The sequence below is a fragment of the Macrotis lagotis genome, chromosome 6 (genome assembly GCF_037893015.1).
Source record: "Macrotis lagotis isolate mMagLag1 chromosome 6, bilby.v1.9.chrom.fasta, whole genome shotgun sequence".
In the NCBI taxonomy this organism is placed as follows: Eukaryota; Metazoa; Chordata; class Mammalia; order Peramelemorphia; family Peramelidae; genus Macrotis; species Macrotis lagotis.
This window is the reverse complement of record NC_133663.1, coordinates 107,979,118-107,995,028: the sequence shown is the minus strand read 5'-3', so window position 1 is coordinate 107,995,028 and position 15,911 is coordinate 107,979,118. Positions and strand designations below refer to the sequence as shown.

At 38.0% G+C, this 15,911-nt stretch overlaps 1 protein-coding gene across 1 annotated transcript; it reads left to right on the top strand.

Moving 5' to 3' along the window:
- The first annotated feature begins 234 nt into the window (after positions 1-234).
- On the top strand, positions 235-5,831 carry PCDH20 (protocadherin 20). Its single transcript, XM_074192604.1, has 2 exons — positions 235-595; positions 1,681-5,831. The coding sequence occupies exons 1-2, from the start codon at positions 443-445 to the stop codon at positions 4,444-4,446; spliced, it is 2,919 nt and encodes a 972-aa protein (XP_074048705.1). The 5' UTR covers positions 235-442; the 3' UTR covers positions 4,447-5,831.
- The last annotated feature ends 10,080 nt before the right edge of the window (positions 5,832-15,911 follow it).

The window sequence follows — 15,911 nt, the reverse complement described above, 5'->3', positions numbered from 1 at the left end:
TCCCTCCCTTCCTTCCTGCCATGTAGAAGGAAAACAGGAAAGTTACTGCCAAGAAGTCTTTGGGTCTGTGACTGAGAAGCTGTTGTCGTGGCGTCACCTCTGTGTGATCCCCCCCATCTCTGCACACCGTGGAAGTGTTGCCCAACTGGCTCTGAGAAGGAGGCAGAAGGAGCGTGCTCCCTGTGATTGCCGGGGGAGCCGCGCTGCAGTCTCTGCTGCAAGTTGTCTTCTTTGGGTTCCTGCGCGAAGGGCATCACCAGGTACCTGGGTCGGGGGGCAGAGTGTGGAACGATGCCAGCGTCCTCCCTGTGCCCCGGCCTTTCATTTCTCTCCCATCTGAGTCCTTTGTTAATTGATGTGCCTGTGACTATTGGCTGAAGTTCTCCCAGTGATTTGCATGAAGGGAGAGGGAGTGTCTTCTTGCTCTCGCATCAGTAGCTAAATGACTGCAGTTTCACTGGGAATGAACTGCCCAGGGAATGAGAGGCGCTCACGAACCCTAGGAGTCAGCTGGCTGCCGGGGAACAGGCAGCAGCCTCTGGATATGGGGCATCTCTACGGTCCCAGGAGCAGCACCAGCCGGAGGAACCTGCCGGTAAGTGACAGGGCTCCTGCGCAAGTTGGAGGCACCGACCTCTGCATGGGAACTTGCCGGCCCCTAAGGCTTGGCTTCTTCTCAGCCTTCTAGCCTGATCCAAACTTCATGGAGATGATGAGGGAGAAGGGGTGGGGGGGGAAGAGTTTGGGGAAATGTCGTTAGCACAAAATGAAAGCCATGAACGGGGATATGGGGGAGCGAGAGGAGGGTTGGGACCCGGAGGGTAATTCTGGAAGCAAAAATATTGCCCGACTCAGTCATAAAAGGGAATGGGTGCAGTCCTTGAGCCCTTTTTTCATGTAGGGTTTAACAGCTACATCCGCACAAGCCTCAGTGAGAACAGCTTCCAGTCAGTTGCAAATGACAAATTATTTTGCATAATCATTTTTCCGCCTTTAGTTTCAATCCCCTGAGGGAAGAGGATTAGAGAGTGTTTGGGAGAGGGTGGGGAGAGCTATCCTGCTCTTTCCAACTAGATTTGAGTTGCGTGTTGGAAATGAGAATCTCTCATCCTTCCTGCTTTAAGGGATTTATATGCTTCATGGCCCAGCATGTTATTGGGGGCACCGGAGGCATGAGGATTTAAATGGGGAAAAAAATCCTGGATCCACCTCTCCAGGCTTCCTTTCCCCCTTCTCAGCCCCCGTCCTTGCTTTCATTGTGGCGCTGCCTTGTTGCACATGAGTGAGATCTTCGGTCCTGCGTGTGCGTGTGCGTGTGTGTGTGTGTGTGTGTGTGTGTGTGTGTGTGTGTGTGTGTGTGTGTGTGTGTTGCAATGGACACTTGACAGCTCTGGCTGCTTGCCGGATTCGAGAATGAAAGGTTGGGGTGAGGAAACTAGGCGAACAGGGGGTGGGGGTGGAGCTGTAAAGACAAACTCTGCCTCTGCCTCTGCCCTGTGAAGCTGGCACTCTCTTCACCAGCCTGAGCGCGGTGTCCTGCCTTTCTGAAGGGGGGGGGGGTGGCCAGGTGAGAGGGATGAGCTGCGCCCCTGCTGAGGTCTCCAGCCCCCCGTCTCTAACTCCAGTATGCTTCTCTCCCTGTGCCTCTGTGTCGTCTTGTCCCTTTCTCTTCGCCTCCAGCATCTGCTCCTGTTTTTCCTCTTCGTGGGACCTTTCAACTGCTTCGCGAGTTACAGTCGAGCCACGGAGCTGTTCTACAGCCTGAACGAGGGGCTCCCAGCAGGAGTGCTCATCGGAAGCCTGGCTGAGGACTTGCAGCTGCTCCCCCAGGCAGCTTCGGCCGAAACGGCGGCGGCCGCAGGCAGTGAGGAAGACCAGCAGCTGCCCCAGCATCACCACCACGGAGAGGGATGGGATCCCCCTCTTTCTTTCAGCTTGGCGTCCCAGGGCCTGGGTGGGCAGTACGTGACGCTGGACAACCGTTCGGGGGAGCTGCATACTTCTACCCAGGAGATCGACCGGGAGGCGCTGTGTCTTGATGGAGGGGGAGGAGGGGGCGGGGGGGGAGGTGGTAGGAATGGCATCTCGATCTCCTCCTCACCTTCCTCAGAATCTTGTTTCTTGCTCCTGGACGTGTTGGTCCTGCCTCAGGAGTACTTCCGGTTTGTGAAAGTGAAAATTGCCATCAGGGACATCAATGACAATGCTCCTCAGTTTCCTGTGGCCCAGATCACTGTATCGGTTCCTGAAAATGCACCTGTCAACACCCGACTGGCCATTGAACATCCAGCCCTGGACCCAGACGTGGGCATCAATGGGGTTCAGACCTATCGCCTCTTGGACTATCACGGTGTCTTTACCTTGGATGTTGAGGAGAATGAGAATGGAGAGCGCACCCCCTACCTCATTGTCATGGGGGCATTAGACAGGGAGACTCAAGATCAGTACGTAACCATCATCATAGCAGAAGATGGTGGCTCTCCACCTCTCATGGGCAGTGCCACTCTCACGATTGGCATCAGCGACATTAATGACAACTGTCCCCTTTTCACAGACTCACAGATCAATGTGACTGTATATGGAAATGCTACAGTGGGCACTCCCGTGGCAGTTGTCCAGGCTGTGGACAGAGACTTAGGTGCCAATGCTCAGATTACCTACTCCTACAGCCAAAAGGTTCCAGAGGTATCAAAAGACTTATTCCACCTGGATGAAGCCACTGGAGTCATTAAACTCTTCAAAAAGATTGGGGGCAATGTTCTCCGATTACACAAGCTCACTGTACTTGCCAATGGACCAGGCTGCATTCCAGCTGTAATCACTGTCCTGGTGACCATCATCAAAGTAGTTTTTCGTCCACCTGAGATAGTTCCTCGTTATATTGCTAATGAAATTGAAGGTGTTGTTTATTTAAAGGAACTGGAACCCATCAATACCCCAGTTGCATTTTTTACTATCAGGGACCCAGAGGATAAATATAAGGTGAATTGCTACCTGGATGGAGATGGACCATTCAGACTATCTCCCTACCAACCATATAATAATGAATACTTGTTAGAAACTGCTAAATCTTTGGACTATGAGACACAACAACTCTATGAAATAACTGTGGTAGCCTGGAACTCTGAGGGTTTTCATGTTAAAAAGATGATTAAAATACAAATTCTAGATGACAATGACAATGCACCTGTTTTCACTCAACCATTGATAGAATTATCTATTGAGGAAAATAATGCACCAAATGCCTTTCTAACAAAGTTGCATGCCACAGATGCTGACAGTGGAGAGAGAGGTCAAGTTTCCTATTTCCTTGGATCTGATGCCCCATCATATTTTTTGTTAGACAAGATTACAGGGATTCTGACTGTATCCACTCAGCTGGACAGAGAAGAAAAAGAGAAGTACAGGTACACAGTAAAGGCAATTGACTCTGGAATACCACCTCGAGAGTCAATAGCTACAGTTGTCATCACTGTATTGGATAAAAATGATAATAGCCCTAGGTTTATCAACAAGGATTTTAGCTTTTTTGTGCCAGAAAATTTCCCAGGGTTTGGTGAAATTGGAGTAATCAGTGTTACAGATGCAGATGCAGGACGAAATGGATGGGTTGCCCTTTCAGTGATGAACCAAAGTGATATTTTTGTCATAGACACTGGAAAAGGCATGTTGAGAGCAAAAGTCTCCCTGGATAGGGAACAACAAAGTTCCTATATTTTGTGGGTTGAAGCTGTTGATGGGGGTGAACCTGCCCTCTCCTCTACTGCAAAAATAACAATTCTTCTTCTGGACATCAATGACAACCCTCCTCTTGTACTTTTTCCTCAATCAAACATGTCTTATTTGTTGGTTCTACCTTCTACTCTCCCTGGCTCACCAGTTACAGAAGTTTATGCTGTTGATAAAGACACTGGTATGAATGCTGTCATAGCTTATAGCATCATAGGAAGAAGAGGTCCTCGGCCCGAATCCTTTAGGATAGACCCCAAAACTGGTAACATTACTTTGGAAGAGTCATTGATGCAGAATGATTATGGGCTTTATCGCTTGCTGGTTAAAGTGAGTGACCATGGTTATCCTGAGCCCCTCCATTCTACTGTCATGGTAAATCTATTTGTCAATGACACTGTTAGCAATGAGAGCTACATTGAGAGTCTATTGCGAAAAGAACCTGACATCAGCATAGAGGAAAAAGAACCACAAATTTCAATAGAACCTACTCATCGAAAAGTAGAATCTGCATCTTGTGTGCCCACTTTAGTTGCCCTATCTGTGATAAGTTTGGGATCCATCACATTAGTCACTGGGATGGGAATATACATATGTCTAAGGAAGGGAAAAAAGCATCATCGAGAAAATGACAATTTGGAAGTACAAATCCCACTGAAAGGAAAGCTTGACTTGCATATGATAGAGAGGAAACCAATGGAGATTTCTAATATTTGATGTTTCTAGGGGGGTGGGGAACTCAGGCAGATATTTGGCCTTGGACAGACCACAAACAAAATCATAGATGTGCTGATTGGTAGTTCCAATGAAGGACAGATAATTTATAAATTATATTATATTGTAAATAACTGTTTACAAGTTTTATAAAACTTTAATTCAGGTCTTATAAAATGTGTACAGCATTTTTTAAAATGAAAAGTTAGTATTAACAGTTAGTGTACTGCTGATAAACGGCTTTCCATCATTTGCAGTTTTCATACATCAGTCAGGTCATTGAACAAAAAAGAGAGTAAGGTAAGACATTGAAGTTTAAGTCTAAGAAGTTATTTTAACCACCAGAGGGCATCAGCTGATCCTATGCAGGAAGATGTTTGAGATATTATACATGACAGGTATTGTATATGAAATAATGACAAAGTATATTTTAAATATATTGTTTTGAGCATAAAATATGCATAAATCTAAAATAAATGAAGATTTTGTTCTACTTGTATGTATGATAATGAAAGAAAAAATTCACCGTAAAATGGAATGTTTATTACCTCACAAAAATAACATGTAGTATGATAGAGAAGGCATTAACAAGAAGTGCAATTTCTTTTCAGCAAGGATAGAAACCATTGCCATGTAATGAAAATCTGAACTGCTGAATAGTGTTCTTTTCCCTTCCTCTCAACTCCAATAGCTTTCTATTTGTTCTATCATTTTGCCTGCCATTTGGGGGGTGGGGGATGCATTTACCCTTTCTTGCTGAAGATGTAAATGAAACAGTTGTGCCCATGTCCAAACAGCCAGTTGCAAAGGGATGATTTGACCCTTAGTTGTCTCATCACTGTTGAAAAAATTGTCTGCTGCGATTCTCATTTGAGTTACAAATTTGATTTTAATGCTTTCTCCATTTCAACTGTCATAGGAAAAACTAGAAATCATTTTAAAATATTAGTAATGTTAGAAACTAATTCACATGAAATTCTAGCTATTCAGGACTGATGTTTCACATGGGAGACTTATTATTATTGTTATTATTGGTGTTGTCGTTGTTGTTGCTGTTTCGGTTAACTGGTTACTGTTTCTGGCTTTTATTCTTTGGCTTTGGATTAGGGCCAAGAGCTGCCTTTTGAGCCTGGTGGCAGATTTCTGGGATAATTTATTCTTTACTACATCCTTTGCAATGCAAGCATCAGATTCATCATTGATGAATCCCTTTCACTGCAATATGCAAGCTGAGAAAATAAAAATCTTTCATATGAGGGTTATGGCAAACATATTTGTGTAAACAAGGAAAATGTATCAGCTTAAAAATGGGTCATTTTACTTTCTAGCATCTTATGTCTGATTGTACCAAAAGTGTTTATATGTCTGCAAATTAAAGCTATATATTTTCATAACCTCTCTCTCTTGGTTACCCTTCTGACTATAAAATTCATTGAAATTACTTTCTGAAGGTATTTGTTAGTTCTGTATTATTTAAATTTTTAAAAAGTGATATTCTACAAGTAGGTATATTGAAAAATAAGAGTACACTTTAAAATAGTAAAATCTTACATGTGTGAAGATGTGTATATATATATATATATGCTTGAAAGATATATATATATATATATATATATATACACAAAGCAATCTATTACAGAAAACATATGCATTTTAAAAAATGACACTAGCCATTTTGAACATTCTTTTTGCTGTCTTCTTATTTAATATAATTTAAATTGCACAAAAGTTCATGAAATGCAAGGAATTCCAATCACTTTCCTTAGGGGAAAAAATTCCATACAAAATTAAATGACACAAAGCAGCCATGTGATATCCCTCTGATGGCTTTGTATCTTTGATCAATTCAATGCCACATAGTTCCAAAGTGAAATGGTAAATATATTAGAGCTCTGACCCCTAGTCAGTTCAAGCTATATACATACTTTAAATGAAACTAAAGTTATTTGTAAACATGGGGTAGATGAAAAGGCTAAACAAGAAAGTTTCATTACCAGTCCCACTAATTCAGCAGAAGTACCAGTCAAGGAAGAAATCAGCATACTATATTTTGCAGAGAATATGAACTTAACATTTATCAAATAAAATTTGTACTGTTTCCTTGTTCCTCTTACTCAAAGGTATAACTAAAACAAACTACATTTAATTAACTACTTCACATTTCCCTTACAAAAAAATAGCTTTCATATGTAGAGAGCAGTACTCTAAAATACTGAATCTCCCAAATGTGCAAAAATTTAGCCTTTGATAAAAAAATAAAATATTTAACTTATCTAATTTGAAGAGTACTTGAGCATTGTCTTTTAGCAAAAATGAAATCTTCAAAGCATCTATAAAAATATTTAAAGAGTGGGAAAGGAGTCATATTTTTGAATTTTTTCTTTTACCAGAATGACCAATATAAAAAAAAAAAACTCTTTCACATGAAAACATTAAAAACATGAATGACAAAAGATGCTAATAGCAAATTAAGTTTACACATAAAAAGCCCATTCTACTAACACCTTGTGCTAGAACAGTTGCCAAAATGTATGCTAATCATGTCGATGTTGGTAGTTGAGCTGGCACAAAAATAAATGTTCCATTCATTAAAAATCCCAATATCCATTTAACAGTTTGAGGACGAGTGAGTGCTCTTTGCCCAGTTTAATGAAGAAGAGATTGCTGTGATATTTGGACTGCCAGATAAAGACGACCTTAACAGTGCAAAGAAAATCGCACCTTAATATGAACTGGGAAATTAAAAACTACCATTGTTGCTTTTAGTTCCCTTCAAGTGGGCATATGCAAACAGTTTAGGTTATTTGATTCTTTTAGTAAATAAATTTCCTCCAAAGTATTTCCTAGATCACACAGAAAACATTCTTCTTATATTCTGTCATTTTGGCTTGTTAATTTCATAGGATTCCTGCATTTGAGGAAGTAGGAAACCCCAGCAATTTGGACACTCCACAAATGTTTTATGAATACATGAGGTTTCATTTTGATTAGTAATGAAGCCTCATTATTACAATGCTTTTAGGGATGGAGGGGGCGGTGATCCGATTAAAGGGAGCTCTGTCATCAGCCTGTTCATTTGTGCACAAGAAAAACATTTAAATTGACAACTGTAAGAAGGAAAATTACACAGGCTTCTCACCTCTGGAGATCGGTGTTCAAATCTGTCATTGATGAAGTGAGCTGTGTAATAATTTTGTGCCCTCTGGCAGACAGCTGTGTAAATGATGGAGACATAGAACCCCTCAGCCATATTTGTCTGTACTGGCAACCTAAGCTCATAGAATCCCCAGAGTGCAGTGCAGTTTCCTCCCAGGACAAAGATATGCCAGGAAACTCTATGGGTACAGATAGTGACAGCTGCTGCTATTGTATGATGGATGTCTTGCACCCCACATGCCCTCTCTGACAACTATGAAGGTGCAATTAACATTGACCAAACCTGCATTAACCTAATTGAAGAGTTAGAACAAAAAAATGGAAAAATACAAATTAAACACTGTTTTCAGCTCACCCATCTGTGAAAAGAATAAAAAGTGGCATACAACCATGACTATACTGTTCTAAAAATATCTGCTAAATTGTCTTTCAAAATATTGCTAAATTTGCAATAATTCACTTGCCAGATAGTCCTACAAAATTGTAGTCTCCTTTGTGAAATTTCACAGATGGAAAATATCTTCTCTGAGTGAGTGGAACTAGAAGACTGACTTCTCAGAGATGAGGACAAGATGCAAATGAAAGATTCTAAACAAACAGTATATAGGTAGACAATCATTTGAAACAAAGTCAGTTCACCCAATCATGACTGACTAAAGCACTCAATATATTCTAGAGTTTGTTTTCAAATTCATTATTCAATTTAAATAGAATATCTAAAATGAATTTCTTTTAAATCTGGCAAAAATAAAAATAAAAACTATAACATTAGGTTTTGGAAACATAGAACTGAGAAATGGAAGTGAGCTCAAAGGTCATTTTGTCAAGAATCTTCTCCTGACATATGATATCAAAGATGGTTATATGACTTATCCAAAATATCAAAAAGTACAGAGCCAGTCTCAGAGATTGCTTCCATTTAGCACAAAGTAAGAACTTAATAAATTCTGGTTGATTAATTGACTGGAGGTTACTGAATGTGGAGTAAGAGTATTTTGTTGTTGCTTAGTCAGTTGAATCCAACTTTTTGTGATCCCATTTGGTATTTTCTTGGCAAAAAATACTGGAGTCACTTGCCATTTCCTTCTCCAGTTCATTTTATGGATGAGAAAACTGAGGCAAATGGGATTAAGTGACTTGCTCAGGGTCATAATGAATAAGTATCTGAAGGCAAATTTGAACACAGCTTTTCCTGACTCCAGACCCAGTGCAATGAGGAGCTTTGTTCAAATTGTACCTCCATCATTAATTCTGAGATTAGTTTAAGTAACTCATGAAAGAATGAAAGAAAGAAAGAAAGAAAGAAAGAAAGAAAGAAAGAAAGAAAGAAAGGGAGGGAGGGAGGGAGGGAGGGAGGGAGAGAGAGAGAGAGAGAGAGAGAGAGAGAGAGAGAGAGAGAGAGAGAGAGAGAGAGAATAGGACATGTAGGATAGAATATAGAAATTTATATTTTGAAGGGGTACGAGTTCAAAGAAAATATAGTACAATTCCCCTCCTCTCCCACTACTTCCATTTTTTTTAACTGATAGGGAAATTAAGGACCCAAGACTAAGTGACTTGCTCCAAATCATATGCATGATAAATATAAGAACCATTACAAAAAAGAAAAGAAAAAGAAAAAAGAAAATTTCCCAGTTCTCTCTCTAACGTTCTATTAGAGCAAAATTACATCTGCCCCATCCTCCTAATTTTACTATTACCAGACGGTTTTGTCTATTCACCTTTCAAGAGTGAACACAACATAGATCTGACTTAATGAGTCTTGTTCTCCCCCCAAAAAAACCAAAAAATTTGAGTAGCTGTTAATCTTTAAATGGCTCTTATTTGGGCACTGTTCTACTTTTATCTACACAAGTAATTAGTAATTGTTGTTATTTTCCTGTGGGACAATGGTGATTGCTAGGGTGTAGGATTTTTTTTTAATTTTTTTTTTAGTTTTTGCAAGGCAATGGGGTTGAGTGGCTTGCCCAAAGCCACACAGCTAGGTAATTTTTAAGTGTCTGAGGCTGGATTTGAAATCAGGTCCTCCTGACTCCAAGGCTAGAGTTTGATCCACTGTGCCACCTAGCTGCCCCATAGGGGTTTTTTGATAACTAAGTAATTCCTTAGAAGGTAGGGCTATAAATGTGTCCTCATGACTGATTAATAAATAAAATAGGTCATATTTTCTTAATTGTAAAATGAGAATATATACACATAATGTACACATACTATGCACATATAACTGTTCCTATCATCATTGGCAAATACCCACACAATCATGTCTAGTCTTTTCCAGATAGATAAGATGATGGCTAAGATTAGATAAGAGTTTTTCTTCTTTTTTGCTATTGCTCAGTCATTTCAGTTGTGACTGATTCTTTGTGATTCACATTTGTGGTTTTGTTGGTAAAAAGTATTAAAGTGGTTTGCCATTTCTTTCTCTAACTCATTTTACAATTGAGAAGACTGAGGTAAATAGGGTTAAGTTATTTGCCCAGGATCATAAATCTGGTAAGAATCTAAGGTCAGGTTTGAACTCATGTCTTCCTGATTCCAGGTCTGATATTATATCCCTTTGGGTGGGTGGGTGGGTGGGGGGCGATAATTCTGTTCTTCTCCAAACACCATCCTTTTATACAGTTTTCCTGTTTTCAAAGAAACTATGAGAATCAAGAGCAGAATCACCTGATGTCACTTGTATCTATTCCCCTTTTACAATTACCTTTGGCATCCTCTTAGCCCAGGATATTATATCTAATTAAGATTATTTCAGTAGTCTCCTAAATATTTCCTTTACCTCCAGTTTTTCTCACCTCCATACATTCTATATGCTGCTGCCAAATCAATCTTCCTCATTGACTATTCTGATCATATCCTCTTGCTTACATCTTACTACCTTCTTAATTTAGTAAAAAAAATTAATATTGAGACTCATATAGTACTATTTCCCTTAATATTTGTTCAATTTGATTATTTATTTTCTAGAACTTCACTGTGACTTCTTATTTCCATTACTGTTTTTCTCATAAGAAATCTCCCCACGCTACTTCAACTATGTTACTGCCATCACTTCTGTATTCCATTTGTCTAAATCCTAGAAATTCATCAAAGTTTATCTCAGATAGGATTTCCTCCTGAGAGCCAGTATCAAGACAGTTGCAAATAAGTATTCCTTTGTATTAAACTATCCCTGACCATAATATAAGTTATTATCTAATACCAACAAAAAGCTTTTTCTTTTCCTTCCTGGTAGATAACAAATAAGGAGAGTCTTTTCTTTTCTTATGGAAAAGCAGGAGATCAAAGCTTTGTATCTTCTTTCCAGAAGCAGTGGATAGAAACTTTCGCTTAATAGTCCCAATAAAAGTTATCAATCGTTTTTTTTTTCTCTTTAATGTCCAGAAAAGAGGATCTACTTCTATCCAGATGTCAAAGTAGAACCAACTATTGGGTCCAAGAGAAGTAATTTTTTGTTATTCTTCTTTGAGAAATAACTATTTCACATTTTTTAATCTTTTTTGTTCTTGAAAACAATGCCCCACCCCACCCCCAATGAAATGTAACCTTCTCATTCATCTTCTGAAAGGTTTATACTTTATAGGATTTAGACCAGAGTACCCACACATGAACAACTTATACAGAGCTAAAAAAAATTTTGCCAAGAGGGCAACTTGAAAGCAAGGCAGATATACAGGTGCACATATTAAAGGTAGATATTGAAGACACCAAAGGAGTTCAGAGGGGGAGCCTATAACAATATGAGTCAATCAGAGAAAAATTCTTAGGTATGTTGATATTTACTGAGCATCTTGTTGGAAGGCTGAGGGTATTGAAGGCAGGAAGAATTTAATTCAATTAGAAATAATTAAAAATCAATAAATTAATCAGCATTAATTTAATAATTATTCACTAAGTTCATGACCCTGTATTAAATGATGGGAATAAAGAGGAAAAACAGGGACAGCTAGTTGGCACAGTGGATAGAGCACTGGCCCTGGAGTCAGGAGTACCTGAGTTCAAATCTGGCCTCAGACACATAATAATTACCTTGCTGTGTGGTCTTGGGCAAGTCACTTAAACCCATTGCCTTGCAAAAAAAAACCCTAAAAAAATAAAGAATAAAGTCTTCATCTCAGAAAGTTCACATTTTAATGGGGGGAGGAACATATACATAATGATCTCTCTCTCTCCATACATATACATATACATATATATATATATATATATATGAAACATAGCAAAAGAGGTACCGCCCCTCTTCCTCAGCTCCATAGAGAAACTTATCTGGTAAGCAAAGCAGTATATATGGTAGTATATATGGTACTGTTTGCTCTTGGAATATGCACCAAATCTGAGAGTTCTTTAGTCCAGATAGACAGACCTTTTATACCCTTATGAGACCAGGAAATCAAGTCAATATATCTGGAGGCCACCTGGAAATTACATTGAGGCACAATTTCAGCCTTAATCCCCAAACCCCACCAATCAAGGAGACAGTTTTGTAGCCATACAAGCTGAAACTAGGGAGTCATGGTTGATCATGATCTTCAGTGGAGTGAGATAATGGGAAAGGTAAAAAATAACAGAGACTTCCAATAGTTGCCAAAAGGATGGTGGTATAGATAACATTGAGGTTGCAAATGATTGCCCAAAGTAAGGTTGTATGCTCTACAATAACAGGGAAATAAAAAAGGGGGAGAGTTTGGGATACTGGAGGAGATGATGAGTTCTGTTTGGGTCACTTGACTTTACATTGGCTATTTGCAGAGACACAAATACAAAAGTAAATATAGACCCTGCCTTTAAGAAACGTGCATTCTAACAAGAGGAATAGTATACCAAAGGGAGTACATTTGAGAGGAAATAATTTGGTCCAAAAAAAAATCAAATAGTGATCTAGTACAGTGAGTCACTAATCATTATAGAAGGTCTTCAAAGAGGAAGTTTATCTAGGGAGGCAAAATGATTGGAAAGGAGTAAATATCTGGAAAGTATTGCTTCCTTGGATGCTCAAAGAATTAAAAGATATAATGCATGATTCACCGCCAATGATCCTTGAAAGGATAGAGAATTAGAAAAATACTATAAGACTTTTAAAACTGCAAATAGTACAGCAATTTTAAAAGTTGGGAAAGGAATATCATTAACAACCTATATACCAGTAAGCTTCTCTGATTCTTGGTAAAATATGTAAATAAAGAGATGAATAATAACTATCTAAGATTATGTAGTCAAGACTGGGAAAGATATTAGAAATCATCTTTTCTCAACTCTCTCATTTTTCAGATGAGTAAATTGAGATTGAGGGAAGTTAAGTGACTTGTCAGAGTCATTTACCTATTATAAACATGAGAGACAGATCAGAAACTAGAGTTCTCTGCCTCTAAAACCAGTAGTTCTTTCCCCAGTACCATGTTGCCTTGAGGGGAAAAAAAGGCAACTTATCACAAATAGTTAGTATGGATTCACCAAGTAATAGTATATTCCTGGCAAGCCTTGTTATCATTTTTCCATAGTTTTTCATAGTTGCTGTTTGCCAGGGCACTTGACAAAATCCTTTCTCCTACTACATAGCCTTGTAGATAAGAGGAATAGATGTGGGATAGATGATACTGACATGTGGCTTTGAAAATGGTTGAATGAAAGAAGAAAGTCTCCCATAGAATATCCCAGGGATCTTTGTTTGAACTTTACTATTTCACAAAACTTGCAAATAACAAAACCAGAGCAGATAGTTAATACTTTGGGTTGCAAATAGGTTCATAAAATAACATGATGGGTTAGAATATTGGTCCAAATTTAATAAACTGACATTTTTATATGGGTAAGTCTTGCACTTAGGTTAAAATCTTAATTTCACAAGGAGAATCATGATATGTGAATTTTTTCCTAAAACTAATAATATAACAAAAAATAGCAGCAAGAAAAACATTATTTCAATCTGTTGAAAATTAAACATGGACCAAAAATATGATATAGATAAAAATAAATTCAATCTTAATATGAATTAATGCATTAGGAGAGTCATAGAATCCAGAAAGAGGGTGATAATGATAATTCCATTGGTAAGACAAAAATCTCAATAATTGTGTTCAGTTCTCAAAACTATATTTGAGCAAGGACAATGATAAAATGAAGACTATCCAGAGGGAAACAAAAAGAATGGGGAAAGTTCCTTGAGATTATGCCTTATGATTAGATGAAGTCAATGAGGATATTTATTCTATTGAATAGAACTACAGTTGGATTTCTTTTTATTTGAAGGACTTTGGTGTGGAAAATGGAATGAACATGGCTTTTCTTGACCTTCAAGAGAAAGGTATAAGTTGCAAAGAGACATATCTCTAAGAAAAAATTTCTTAACAAATTTAGCCTTGAAAAAAAAATGAACTTCCTTAGTGGATGTTGGTTTCCCTCTCAATGGAAGTCTTCAAGCAAAGACTGATATGTACCTGCAGTGGATATTCTAAAAAGGGGTATGGAGAAAGTATTATTTTCAGGAGCAAGTTGTACTAAATAACCACTGACATCCATTCCAGTTATGCCACTCTGTGATTCTGTTATATTAATTGAAACAGAATGTTCATTTAAGGAAGTAGTGAGTCATATAGTAGGTATTAAATGCCAAGAAAAGGAATTAGTAATAGATGAACTGAGGACCCTTCTACATTTTAAATTCTATGTTTTTGTCCTATTATAAAAGGAGAAATTTTTAAAGTGTTCCTGTCTTTTTAAATATAGGAGAAGAATCAGAAAAAATGGTTACAAATGCAAAGCAATATTTATGGAACATTCTGCTAAAAGTCAGAATGAATGCTGGGAAGAGACTGGAGGGAGTTTGAAGAGTAGCAGGAACATGTGATAGAAATTCTTTAGAAGACTAAACCACCAGCTATGAAAAACAACTAGAGAGAATATATTACCACACAACTTCATAGAAGAGACAAGTCAATATTATCAAGTGAAATAAATATAACCAGTTCCAGATAGTGCAGTGGATAGAATATAGGCCTGGAAATAGGATTCATTCTAAGCTCAACTTTGATCTTAGATACTTATTTGATATGTGATCCTGAGCAAGTGAATTCAACCTTGTTTGCCTCAATTTCCTCATCAGTTAAATGATCAGGAAAAGGAAATGGCAAAGTGCTCCAGTATCTTTGCTATGAAAATACCAAAGGGGAAGTTAGGTGGTATAGTGGATAGAGCACAGACCCTGGAGTCAGGAGGACCTGAGTTCAAATCTGACTTCAGACACTTAGTAATTACCTAGCAGTGTGACCTTGGTCAAGTCACTTAACCCCACTGCCTTGCCAAAAAAAAAAAAAAGAAAGCCCCCAAAAGAAGTCACAAAGTCAGACAGTACTAACAGGACTGAACAACAAAAACATAAATATCAGCAAAAGATATTTAACCAGTATTTACTATGTACCATGTTATCTCCAGAGTGAAACAAACTCAGGTTGAATTAAAAGATAATTATTTTCATTCTTTCTGCTTTTATTTTCGATCATCAAGCATTCATTAGATCCTTCTCCAAAAAGCACGGAATATAAAAGTAGGTTAAATTCCTGAGTCAATATATTTATAGTTGAATGTCATATAAATCCCAAATTAATTTTTCAAATGTTTAAATACACACACACACACACACACACACACACACACACACATATATATGTATGTATGTTCATATAAAAATGGGCAGCAGTGTTGGATCTGGAGTCAGGAAGTCTCATTGTCTTGAGTTAAAATTTGACCTCAGACACTTACTAGCTGTGAGACCTTGGGCAAGTGACTTAAACCTGTTTGCCTTAGTTTCCTCATCTACAAAATGAACTGAAGAAGGAAATGGCAAACTACTTTAGTATCTTAGCCAAATCCCAAAGGGAATCATAGTCAGATGCTATTGAAATAGCTGAAGAGAAACAAAAATACAAAAATATTTAGATCATCATTTCCTTCAAAAATGTTGCCCATAGATTTAGCTATAACATGAAGTTACATCATATCATTATGCAATAAATATATATGAATATTTTCAATATTATATAGATAATGCTATCTTTAGTACTATAAGTTCATGGATCAAAGAATTTTAGTTTGAAAGATGTCAGAGCTCTTGTCTTTATTACTCCTTTTACAGATACGAAAATAGGCTAAGTGAATTGTTTGAAGAAACACAGGGTAAAAATTAATGATCTGGCCTTGAAACCCAGGTTTTCTGCCTTCAAGTTCAGTATGTTTTTTTCATTGACTATACCATAATGATTTCTATTCATTCATAATAAACAAGCACATATAATTTCTTTTAAAATTTCATAAATTTA

What these genes read in the sequence shown, in the direction of transcription:
- PCDH20 (XM_074192604.1), top strand. Translation starts at nt 443, where the DNA reads ATGACTGCAGTTTCACTGGGAATGAACTGCCCAGGGAATGAGAGGCGC. An exon ending in CCAGCCGGAGGAACCTGCCG is followed by an intron (nt 596 to 1,680) that starts GTAAGTGACAGG and finishes CTTCGCCTCCAG; the next exon opens with CATCTGCTCCTGTTTTTCCT.